Source organism: Podarcis cretensis, assembly GCF_951804945.1.
Source record: "Podarcis cretensis genome assembly, chromosome: 4".
In the NCBI taxonomy this organism is placed as follows: Eukaryota; Metazoa; Chordata; class Lepidosauria; order Squamata; family Lacertidae; genus Podarcis; species Podarcis cretensis.
Window position 1 is genome coordinate 85,919,369 of NC_137173.1, and position 12,589 is coordinate 85,931,957.

At 41.9% G+C, this 12,589-nt stretch overlaps 1 protein-coding gene and 1 long non-coding RNA gene across 2 annotated transcripts in view; one reads left to right on the forward strand and one right to left on the reverse strand.

Annotated features, from left to right (window-relative positions):
* The first annotated feature begins 1,936 nt into the window (after positions 1-1,936).
* LOC307214331 lies at positions 1,937-5,403 on the forward strand. The gene is made up of 2 exons (XR_013837926.1): positions 1,937-2,161; positions 3,096-5,403. It is a non-coding gene; the product is annotated as an uncharacterized lncRNA (long non-coding RNA).
* Positions 5,404-5,782: 379 nt separating this feature from the next.
* Positions 5,783-12,589, reverse strand: part of UBAC2 (UBA domain containing 2) — an 85,899-nt gene continuing 79,092 nt past the window's right edge. The window contains exons 8-9 of the mRNA XM_079972977.1: positions 8,206-8,328; positions 5,783-6,311 (exon numbers count right to left, since the gene is read on the reverse strand). Of these exons, the coding sequence (XP_079829103.1) occupies positions 6,204-6,311; positions 8,206-8,328 (231 nt within the window). The 3' untranslated portion in view covers positions 5,783-6,203. The remainder of the gene's footprint in view (positions 6,312-8,205; positions 8,329-12,589) is intronic.

The window sequence follows — 12,589 nt, forward strand, 5'->3', positions numbered from 1 at the left end:
TCATTGCTGTGGCTGGAGACTCAGGTGGCCTCAGTGGTGTTCCATCGGTTTTGGGTGGTGGCCCAGCTTTGCCCCTCTCTGGACAGGAATAGCCTAATTTCTGTCACCTATGCTCTGGTAACCTCTAGGTTAGATTACTGCAATGTGTTAAGATGTGGGGCTACCTCTGATGACAGTTTGGAAACTGCAACTGGCACAGAATTCAGCAGCCAGGTTGCTCACCATGAAAATCCCTGAAACGAGAAGTAATTGACTATAGAATAACAAAAATCAAAAAATAAACTAGAATTAAACAAAGACATTACGAGATGCCGGCTAGAAAACTCGTTTCACTTATCTAATCAGTTTCCTCAGAAGGAAATAAAGAAATTATAAGATTTTAAGTGATATCAAACAAGCTCAAGAGCAGGGCTGAAAATGCTTCCTGGAGTTTACAAAAAAGGTATGAAAACTTCAATGACAACTTTTAAACATAGCCCTATTTAAGAGAATCCAGTAGTAGTGATAAGAAATTGAGGTTTTAAAGTTTCAAACAAACTCAAAAAAACAGGGCAGAAACTCAAAAAAGTTTTAAACATAACCCTATTTAAGAGAACCAAGCAGTAGTAATAAGAAATTGAGGTCTGAAGTTTCAAACAAACGCAAAAACTTTGACCTATGAAGCCTTAAATGGATCGCCCCTCCCCATATGAACCGCCCTGGACCCTGCGTTTGTCATCTGAGCCCATTTTTCATGTGCCTCCTCCACGAGAGGTCCAGAGGGTGGCAACACGAGAACAGGGCCTCTTCTGTGGTGGCTCCTCGCTTGTGGAATGCTCTCCCTAGGGCGGCTTTGCCTAGCACCTTTGTCACGTATCTTTAGGCACCACCCCTCTTTTCCCAGGTTTTAAACAATCTATGGCCTTTTAAACTGTGTGCGTGTGTGATGGTTTTATGATGATACGTATTTTTCTATTTCTATGCCTGTGCTGCTCAGATGAAGGGTGGTAGTAAAGGTAAAGGGACCCCTGACCATTAGGTCCAGTCGTGACCGACTCTGGGGTTGCGGCGCTCATCTCGCTTTACTGGCTGAGGGAGCCGGCGTACAGCTTCCGGGTCATGTGGCCAGCATGACTAAGCTGCTTCTGGCGAACCAGAGCAGCACATGGAAATGCCGTTTACCTTCCCGCCGGAGCAGTACCTATTTATCTACTTGCACTTTGACGTGCTTTCGAACTGCTAGGTTGGCAGGAGCAGGGACCGAGCAACGGGAGCTCATCCCGTCGCAGGGATTTGAACCGCCGACCTTCTGATCGGCAAGTCCTAGGCCCTGTGATTTAACCCACAGTGCGTCCTGGGTGGTATATTAATTTAATAAATAAAAACAATAATTATTAGACCAAGCTATGGGAGGGGAGGTTTGGACAAGCTGGGAGGAAATAACAAGGGCGGCAACGGGGGGGGGGGGGTGGTTTGAAGTGTAAAGACAGGTTTGTCAAGTGTCAAGGGAGGAGGGGTTGGGGGAAGGGGTTTGGCAAAGGAATACATACTGTATACATACATATGTGTGCACACACAGTAAGTTTGTATTAGCAAGTGCTTCAGTCTTACTTCACATTGGGTTGGTAGGATTTCATGCCAGATTTTTTCTCTCTACTTTTTTTTTTGGGAAAGTCTTACTTTGTTAGTACGCTGTAATATTGGGGGAAACTCACAACTTTTAAAGTACCGTACTTTCCTGTTACCCTGTCATTCTTGTATTTTTTTAAAAAAGCAACAATGACTATTTAAGAAAAAAACTCCAATACCATTTACTTTTACACTTTCAGAGTCAGATCTAGTCCTCAAACACAGTATTTCCCACACCTCCTCATCCTTCAGTCATATATTCTGTATTGCCTTAGAAACAGCCTTCCCACCTACTTCTTATTTCTTTCACTCTCACACACACCTTAGTGGCAATCTTGGAGTGAGCATTACATTTTGAAAAATAAAACAGGATTCTATGCTGTTATTGCAGTGCGAGTTCCTTTATGAAATGCTTTATGCTGATGACAGACTAACGTAGCGAAGTGCATGTAAGAATAAGCTCACAGACGAATCAACACAAGGAGAACTTTGACAATCAACATTAGTTAACTCAAACAATATTCTTCCATGGAGTCTGTTCACATTTTCAGCCGTGAGTCTCTAAAATGTACTCTTCATTTTGTGGAATCTCCTGTTGGTACTGCAGTATACATCGTCTCCTTGTGTAATCTTGTTTTCTCATCATTGGTAGTTTATTTAATTTGAATTTAAAAATTAAAGAAACTTAACTGGTGAGAAGACGGGATTCTTTTTCCATTTACAGCCAGATTGCTCCCATATATAGATAATGGGTTATAAACTTATGGCAGCCGGCAGCTGATTGGCTCCCATCAGTAATACAACTAAAGGCATGAGATCTTCTCATACATGCTCAACGTTCTGTGCTTCACTACTAATCCCTATGAAGATGTGGCCTGGGAAAATAAATAGGTTGCTCCCTGAGACATGCCTAGTTAAATTAGCCAACTTATCCATTTTCTTCCTTGGTTTGTACTGGAAATTATGTTTACATATTAGATACGTATGTATGAACAGGTGATTTGGGCATATGCTTCTAAGTAAACCAAACACAAGTATCTCTGAAAATGCTCAGCAGCTCAGATGATGGGTGAGGAAGAGTTCTATCCAGGAGCATAATTCAGACATCAACAGTAGCTTTGCAATTTGGATGTGTGCCATTGTGGGTCTAGATGAGTCTTCTGCTGCTTTGGCATTTTCCACTTTTGCTCGTGGCCCCATAAATTAGCAATGGAAAAGGCAACCCTAGGGATTTCTGCCTCGTGGAAAAAGGGCAAATTAAAATTTCTACATCAGACCCAGTTTTGAGACTCAAGACAAAGAAAGAAAATTGCTAAATGTTTACTGCACCCATTAAGGACAATTTGAAAAACACATGAAATCCTACTTGTAATGTCCTGTGGCCCAATATTTTCATTCATTAATGCATTCATCTACCACCTTTTAACACAAGCATTTCCCAGGTGGTTCACAGGATTCAAACTTGCCCAACTGTATCCCGATTCCAGGCCAAAAGCAAGCAGAGATCAGTGGCCTCACAGTCTGCATTATCCCTTTGTCCTTCAGCCTCACTCCAGGTAGCTGGGACTTCCCAAATGGCTCTGTCACTTGCTCAGGTGAGTAGTCCTATTTGCTGAGTGATTTGGGAGGGCTGTAATTTTCCCCTTTCAATGGACTTCTGGTCCAGCCTAGAAATACATTAATATGGTATTCCTGATAAGTGGAAACAAGTAAGTACCTGCTGTTCAGTATGAAATTCTTACACAGAAATCTGTGGCTGGCTCAGAAGATGGCTACTCTATAAAGGTACAATTCACTATTCCTGATTTGGCAAAACTAAACCTCCTGTGAACAGTGTACAGTTACTTCAACTATATATGATTGTAGATATATGTGACCACCATGCTTTTAAACGCTTTTCCCTTGTTGTTTTTCATTAAGCATAAATTTCACAGTTATGGAATTTCAATGTGTGTGGTAAGTTAAATGAAAAATATGAAACATTTCTTTGTTTTATTGCAGTCTCTATTTTTCTTCTTCCCAGAAAGAAAACCAGCTCTAGAAAATCTGTGTACAATCTTTTCCTCACTCCCACAGCAAGTGAGCAATATTATAGATCAGATTTGATTTGATTTCTGCTCATTCAGAAAGAGAATGTAAGCAAATGTGGGTTAAACTGGAAACAAATGGTTAAAGAAATGAAACATTGCTTTTTGTTCTTATTGCTTATTGTTCTTTGGTAACTGAAAAATCTTCAAATAAAATAATAAAAACATTTTAATCAAGAAATCCCTATAGTGGTCCGTTAAAACCAATTGCCGTACGATAAATTACAAGTAAGATTGTTGAGGGTGTTTTCTGAACAGTTGATTTTTTTTCCTCACTTGCTTTTACAAATGTTACTTTTGCTATAAATCTTTTTCAGCAAAACACACACCCTAAAAAGTGTGATCCTGAAATTAGATATGCCATAACTACACAGGAGACTGCAAGCAGCAGTCATTGAAACCTGAAAGATCACCAAGATAACGATGTACAGTCGACAAACCGCAGTATCTGAAAAACAAGAGAAACACCATGCAGGCTTATTTGAAAGGAGGGGGCACAGGCATTCTTTGCTGCCGCTTTCACAGTTTTCATTCTATGCTAACAATTGTAATATCCATATTTTTGTTTAACTGTGACTGTGACTGGGATACAGAAGGCTTTAATTGGTTAAAAGGCTACCCAGAAATATTAATAAATTATGGCTCAAAGTTCTGCATCCAACCCTGATATGATGTGGCTATTATAGGCATTTTTTAAATTATTATTTCAAGAAGATTTGAGAAGGGAAGCAGCATTAGTCACTGTGGCATTCGAACAAATTTATTATGGCATAAGCTAGTCTTCAAGGTGGCAAGGAACCTTAAAGTCAACAATTTAAAAAGCACTTGTAGATCTAAGCCATGAGTGATCAGTCCCAGGCACAGTGAATGTATTAGGCCACCCAAGCAATTTTTTTGCCCGCCCCCTCCCCCAAGACTCGACAGATTTTGGAAGTAATGAAGGCAAAAAGAAAAAAAAAAGTCGACATAGCACTTGAGTGGGCAGAAAGATTTATAACCAGTCCAGCACCTTGATGGGGATTCAATTTGCCTCTTTCCTTGCAATCAGATCAATTGTTTGTTGAGCATGGAGAGAGCCAAGACTCTCTGCAGTTGATATGTGCAGGTCAGCCGAGGAGATGGGCGATGTGTACCTATTTACATGTGAGCACACAGGAACGTGGGGTGGTCACCACTACTTCTGCCAAGGGTTGGCCAAGGCTGAATGTAGCCCTCGGGTCCATAAAGGAGATCTGATCTGGATCCAGCCCATAGACAGTGTGCATACACGTAGCCTATGTATGGACTGATTTGAGCCAAGATTCGCTGCGACTCATACAGAACATACTCTGAATGCCAATGCTCAGTCACGGAAAACAAAACAATGCCTTGCAGCATGGACAGAGTTCACCTAAAATGCATAAAGATTCCACCTAAAATGCATACACTGCAGGTGGACTTTAGCCCTGGTACTTCTTTCTTGGTTAAGATATAGAGCAAAGCACATACCAACATGCGTAGCCTTCAACCTTTCAGACAGGGACTCATCTTTAATCCAGTACTTGCCCTCCCTTCTTCTTTCCCTTTTAAAAAGTGACAAGAGGCAACAATAGTTGTGGCTGCTGTGCAACCTATTTTCAGTTAAAACCCACCAGCAGAATACCAATGATACATTATTTCTATCTAGCATTCTATGCCTGATCCATGTTTTCTTAGAAACCTGAGATATTATGGGAAAAAAATTGTGGTGAGTGCAATGTTACCAAACTAGTTCATTTTTATTTCCCCTATTCCCATATTTTGAGTGAATTTATAACCATTTTTTTATTAGATGTATATGGTCAATCTACTGTGACTTGCCAATATTGCTCTTAATTTTTTTAGTATCCCTGTTTAGCTACATGGATGACTTAAAGGTTGAGAAAGGTAGAATGGAGATTAACATTTTTCAGAAATGTTAACAGACTCCTCTGAACAAGATCATCACAGTCTTCTCTCCCTTTAATGAAATCACATGGCTAAGTAATTCTTCACATTTCTTAGAGCTGTGATGAAGGAGATGAAAGAAATGTTCAAAAACGTTAAAGATTAGAAAAAGGAAAGTGATGCAAGATTGGAAAACCTGTATTTTTTTGCAAAAAGAGCCATAGTACACACTTTTTTTGTTTCCTCCTGTTCCTAGTTATTAGGAATGGTGAAATATTTTCTGCTGATTTTGTGTTGTTGGGTGTGGGTTTGTTTTTTTGGGGGGAGGGGAGAAACCACAGAATTTGTCAAAATAAATATTGAATACAACCTATTTGTACGATTGAAAGTACTCTTCAAGTGCAATCTGGCCAGTACAAATCACCATTCAAGAGTCAGGTAATTCCAGTGCCATCCATCATTTCTGCTCTGATATGTCACATGTGAAGAGTCAGCTTATTCTTCTGGATTTAGACATTCAGAAGTCTATCCAGTCAATGGCTGAAGTCTTCTTCTGGGCAGCACACCAAACGTGAAAAGTCAAGTCCTTCGTGCAGGCACTACTCAGTGCTGGAGCAGAAAGTTGGTGGCTACGTTAAGGTCATTATTTGAAGCCCTCAAAGCTTCCAGAGCATCCAGTCGGGAAAATCCCATTTCCATGAGCCGTGCGACCTTGCAGAAAAGGAAAGAGACAAAAAGAGGTCTTTATCTGGAATTTCAGCTAAGCAGTCCAGATAATTGCATGCTTTAAAAAATGGTTAAGAATAGGTAAATAGTATAAGATAGGACTTTGGCTGCCTCATGGGAAGAAACCACTCTGTAGCTCCTTGTCCAATGTCCATGCCTGTGTTAAACCAGTTTCTGGAGGCTGATGCTGGGAAAAGGAGGGGTCTTATCTAATGTGATCTGGGGCTTTTCACTGTTAGTAACAAGGGAAGGGAGGCACTGAGGTGGTTACCACACAACCAGAAAAGTGTGAGAACCCAGCCTTAGTTTTCAGGTCTTTTCTCTTAAGTGCTACATTCTGAGGTAGTGAGATTTTCACATGGAGTGGTTGCCCCCGCCCACCCTGGTTTAAACTGAAGCTATAGTCCAGGGGTCAGCAAACTTTTTCAGCAGGGGGCCAGTCCACCGTCCCTCAGACCATGTGGTGGGCCAGACTATATTTTGAAGAAAAAAATAAAAATAAATGAATTCCTATGCCCCGCAATTAACCCAGAGATGCATTTTAAATAAAAGCACACGTTGTACTCATGTTAAAACACCAGGCAGGCCCCACAAATAACCCAGAGATGCATTTTAAATAAAAGGACACATTCTACTCATGTAAAAACATGCTGATTCCTGGACCATCCGTGGGCAGGATTTAGAAGGCGATTGGGCTGTATTCGGCCCCCGGGCCTTAGGTTGCCTACCCCTGCTATAGTCCTATCACAGAGGTGTATTGCCTCAAAAAGGGAACATGTAAATTTGGTTTCAGAGATGCACTGTACGAAAATCTTGAAATTGGAGGAAACACTGTTTAAAATAAGGTTATCCACAGCTTGGAATCTACTTCCTTATCACAAGAAAGCTGTCATTATCCAAGTTCTCAGTTGGAAGCAAATGTAAAACCATTTTGGACGGTACTATATAAGGACTTGCTGAATGCCTTTTCTCTTTTAAAAAATGTGTCATGGGTGTGCTACCTGTATTTCCAAGGAACATTTAATGAGGCCCTTAACTAAACCCGCTGTAAACAAAGTTGTGATTCTAACACGCATTGTTCCAGCTCCAATGCTCATAACAAAAGGAAGAAGGGCCATTGGCTTTTGATGAACTGTGTGCATTTAATCTCAGTTATTCAGGGAGTGATGTTGCTGTTAAGATCTAGATAGGCCTGCTGCTTTGCATGGTGGAATGGACATGTTTAAATCAGAAAACAAATTTCTAAATGAATCAACATTTCCAGACTGATGGCCTGAGTACTTTTAAAGAACAGAGAATGATCAGTATTTGTCACAGTCCTGATTTTCATTTTTTCTTACGCAGTTATAGAAATGAATCAGAGGGACAGGTGAGTCAGGGAACCCCCACACCAGCTCATCAACTGCCATTTGGCTCCTGGCCTGCTTTTCTTTCCACCAATGGCCACCTACCAAGCAGTGAGCCCACCCACCCCACCCCACCATCCATGATCTCCGCTGGGTCCAAGTGCTACTCAGCTCCCACTCCTCCTAAAATTGTCTCATGCAATTCCAGTCTTTGTCCTGTACAAGTTCAAGTCTAATGTTTGTAAGAAAGGAAAGAAAGGCCATTGTACCTTTTGTTGTTCAGCTGTGTGTGCACACTTCTGTGTCCTACACCTGCTATACAAAACCTGCTCCATGTGGCTGACGGGAGCCACAGTGGGAACAGACAATGCAAAATCCCCACTATCAACTCTCTATTCTCTGATTGGGTACTACGCTGCTAGGAAGGGAGCATAGAAAGTTATGGAAGTGACCTTAATTAAGCAGAATTGTCTAATACGCCACATAACCATGTTGGCTCTCCCCATCACCAGCACAACCACACATATCCTTACCTGTTCTTCAGAAACTTCAGCTGGAGGTAGCACCTCAGGTTCTGTCTGGTGATTATCCTGATAGTTTGCATTACGTCGATGGCGTAAAGGAGGAAAGAGACGATTCCAGTTGATCATTCCACCCTGTAAACAAATATCCCCCAAATTGCTATTGTTTAAACACAAAACTGGCAAAACGACTGTTATGACTGAAGAGGCAATCAATCTCTGCCACACAAAATGAAGCATTACATGGTTTGAGACCAGGATATTAAAGGACTGCCTATTTCCATATCAACCTGTCTATACCATGTCATCTTCGTTGGAGGCCCCACTATGCATCCCACTAAATCAGGGGTCAGCAAACTTTTTCAGCAGGGGTCCAGTCCACTGTCCCTCAGACCTTGTGGGGGGCCGGACTACATTGGGGGAGGGAGAATGAATTCCTATGCTCCACAAATAACCTAGAGATGTCTTTTAAATAAAAGCACAGATTCTAGTCATGTAAAAATACCAGACAGGCCCCACAAATAACCCAGAGATGCATTTTAAATAAAAGGACACATTCTACTCATGTAAAAACACGCTGATTCCTGGACCATCCGTGGGCCGGATTTAGAAGGCGATTGGGCCGGATCCAGCCCCCGGGCCTTAGTTTGCCTACCCATGCGCTAGATTCAGAAGCATGACTGCGAGGCAGGGTATTTTCTATTGTGGCACCCAGCCTGTGGAACCCTCCCTAGAGAGAGGTTGGCTAGATTCTTGCAGTTAAGCTTCATGTGTATGAGTGGAACTTTATTATTATTATTATTAATTCACAGACCTTTTAGTATGTGGATTAAATCTGTATCCGTTTCTTTTATTGCACTCTTGGTTTTCATGTAGAAAATTGTTTTTAATCATTCACAGTGTTTCTATTGTTAACTTGTTATATTTTCTTTTGTAAACCGCTTCAAATTTATTTTACAGTGGTACCTCAGGTTAAGTACTTAATTCGTTCCGGAGGTCCGTACTTAACCTGAAACTGTTCTTAACCTGGAGCACGATTTCTGTTCTCATCCTGAAGCAAAGTTCTTAACCTGAAGCACTATTTCTGGGTTAGTGGAGTCTGTAACCTGAAGCGTATGTAACCTGAAGCGTATGTAACCCGAGGTACCACTGTATAATGAAAAATGAGGAAGAAAAAATAAATACATGAAGACTGGTCAGAAAACTTGTAAGAATGATGTAAAATGTACCTCAAAATAAACCTTGTGTTCTGAAAGTAGTTTAACATCCCTAACTGCCAATGGTAATTCCCATCCTATGATTGGCTCATGTTTGTCCCAGTGTCAAACATTCCATTCCATGTTGTTTCAGCTTGTTCGATACTGGAGAGCTGGCATGCAATATGAGATAAAATTCCCATTGTTTTGACCATTACATGTAAAGTGAGCAGTGTTTGAAAGTGGGATAGAATAACTAGGAGCCAAATGGCTCCTGGGACCTGGGTTGTGGGCACCAAAACAGAATACCTAGTCACCGTTTGGGGGGAGGGGAGGGGGTCAGCAATACTTTTTATTTATAATTTTGATAAGCATGAACTAATACACTGAGGTCCTGCTCCGAGGGCCTTCCGGTGGTTCCCTCACTGCAAGAAGTGAGGTTATAGGGAACCAGGCAGAGGGCCTTCTCAGTAGTGGCACCTGCCCTGTGGAATGCCCTCCCATCAGATGTCAAGGAAACAAACAACTATCTGACTTGCACCCAAAGCAACAGTTACTGTATTTGTAAGATAAAGTGACTAACTACTACTACCACCACCACCACTACTACTGCTACTACTAATAATAGCAGCCCCTTAGCTCTTCCCTGGTCATTCTGTTGAAGTGCTGTGCTAAGCCACAATTTGACTTAAGTGTGTTGTCCAAACCTAGGGCTCATTTAGCTTCCGCCAGACAAACCATAAGTTGTAACCAAGGTTTGGCCTATGGTTTACAGCTCATGGCTTGTCTAGCAAAGCTAAGCCCTGTCTGATTCCTTATGTTCCACCTCAATCATTAAAAGACTCTAATGGGGGACTGAGGTTTGGTTGATCATCACCAGGGTCTAAGACTTTATTGTGGTGTGGTAAGCCCTGCCCTGTGAACATCTTTTGAAAACTTTTCTTTTCTTTTCACAGGCACTTACAATATGATTTTTTTAATTTAAAAAAATCAGGTTTTTTGATGTTTTACATGTGTTTATGGATATTGTCAGGGGACTGCCATCGGAACAGGGGAGGAAGCCAGGGGGCTACAGAGAGCCTCCGGCGCTCCTGAGGAGCAGCACCTCGTCCGGCGGTAGAGCTTGAAGATGCTACTGAGAGCCCAAGCACCTCACCTAGCCTGGCTGGCCAGGAGGCAGACATGCCGTTTCCATTGCCTAGCTTACGCAGATGGATGAAACGTAAGGAGTGAAGGTGGAGATTTGGGGTGCCTAAGTTATTACGTTGGGGGAGAAACCGGAAGGGGCGACTCCCGGAATCTGCAAGCGACTAAGACGCACATGAACTTTGTGTTTCTGCACTGTATATAGTTTGCACCAATAAAACCTGCAAAAGACAGGTCGGAGTCCTGCCTGGTTACTCACAAGCAACCACCACCAGCACCTGACAGATATCTTTGTTGATTTTTATTGGTGTATATTGTATTCTGTCTTGCTATATTTTTATGAATGAGTGGATTATAAATTCATTCATTCATTCATAAATAAGCAAGCAAGCTCAAGTTCAGATGGCAAGCTAAGGCAAATCATGGCTTAGATCAGTGCAGCAGCAAAATGACCAAGGAGGAGCAAAATGGTCACAACCTCCTCTCTGAGAGCCTACACATGCGACACCACAATTTTGTTGGGTATTATGTGCAAATAAGGGCACTATGGTTGTTTTAAGAGCTTATTTACTAGAAATAAATCTGAAGCAACTTCTACCTAGGTGGCACCAGCAATTCCTTTCCCTTCTTTAGCAAATTTGACCTCATTAAAAGTTGCTATGTCCATTTTTTTTCCAGATTTGCAAGCAAACAGGCGTATTCGACCCTTTTCCTACCTTAACTCTTCCTGTTATTTTTAGCATCTGCATCATTGAACTGGCACCTGACTTCCACTAGTGGCAAGTTCTGGTCTACATTAGTTAGAAGGTCCTTGAAAAATATTTGATTATTTTTAAGAACTTACGTTTTAATTATTCCCCATGGTGTGCGTATGTATATCTCAGAGGCAGACTGGGTTTATTCTCCCTTCCTCTCAGATTTGTTACAAGATTCCTTCCTTTCCTGTTTCTATAGGAATGTGGTTTCCTTCCTGCTGAGCCTATCAGTTGTGTTTCTCAGCAAGGTTCCTTCTTAAAAGGAATCTATTTTTGTCTACTTTGATTGTTTTTGTTTTCCTTTGGGTGGTGATTTTTCTTCCCTCTGCTGTCTAATGGCTTGTCTGAATTAAAAAGTAACTTAATGTTCCTTTTCAGCCTTTTAAAAAAATGGATGGCCTAATCTTAAAACTCGCTTCGCCTTATTTGTAGGCTCACATAATCCTAACTATGGCACATGCCACAGGGGGACAAAACATGGTTGCCATCATGTCAGCATCACCAGGGCCTTAGGTTGGCAGATATGACAAAATAAAGTTTCAGAGTGCCCACTTTGTACATCACAGAGTTAATTGCTTACCATTAATGCACCTATCTGGGCTGTTCTGTTCCTTTTTACTAACACGGGGGGGGGGGGGGGGGAACGACCCACAATTCTCTGCTGGGTGTTCTGTCTGAGCTAGTGATCGTACAGTGGTACCTTGGGTTAAGTACTTAATTCATTCCGGAGGTCTGTTCTTAACCTGAAACTGTTTTTAACCTGAAGCATCACTTTAGCTAATGGGGCCTCTTGCTGCTGCCGTGCTGCTGGAACACGAATTCTGTTCTCATCCTGAAGCAAAGTTCTTAACCGGAGGTACTATTTCTGGGTTAGTGGAGTCTGTAACCTGAAGTGGATGTAACCTGAAGTGGATGTAACCCGAGGTACCACTGTACCACTCCGAACAAACCACAACGACAAGCCAAAGTTTGTTCTTGGCTCACCATTAATAGTGTGCTTAAAGTGAAACAAACCCTAATTTCTAGTTCAGCTGTGAGTGGCTCATGCATGGTAAACGGTTAACTATGGTTTACTAGGATGTGCAAACACAGCCATTGTCATTTAGTGCTCCCCATCTTTGAAACGGACGCGGGTGGCGCTGTGGGTAAAACCTCAGCGCCTAGGGCTTGCCGATCGCATGGTCAGCGGTTCGAATCCCCACGGTGGGGTGAGCTCCCATCTTCGGTCCCAGCTCCTGCCCACCTAGCAGTTTGAAAGCCCCCTTAAGTGCAAGTAGATAAATAGGTACCGCTTTATAG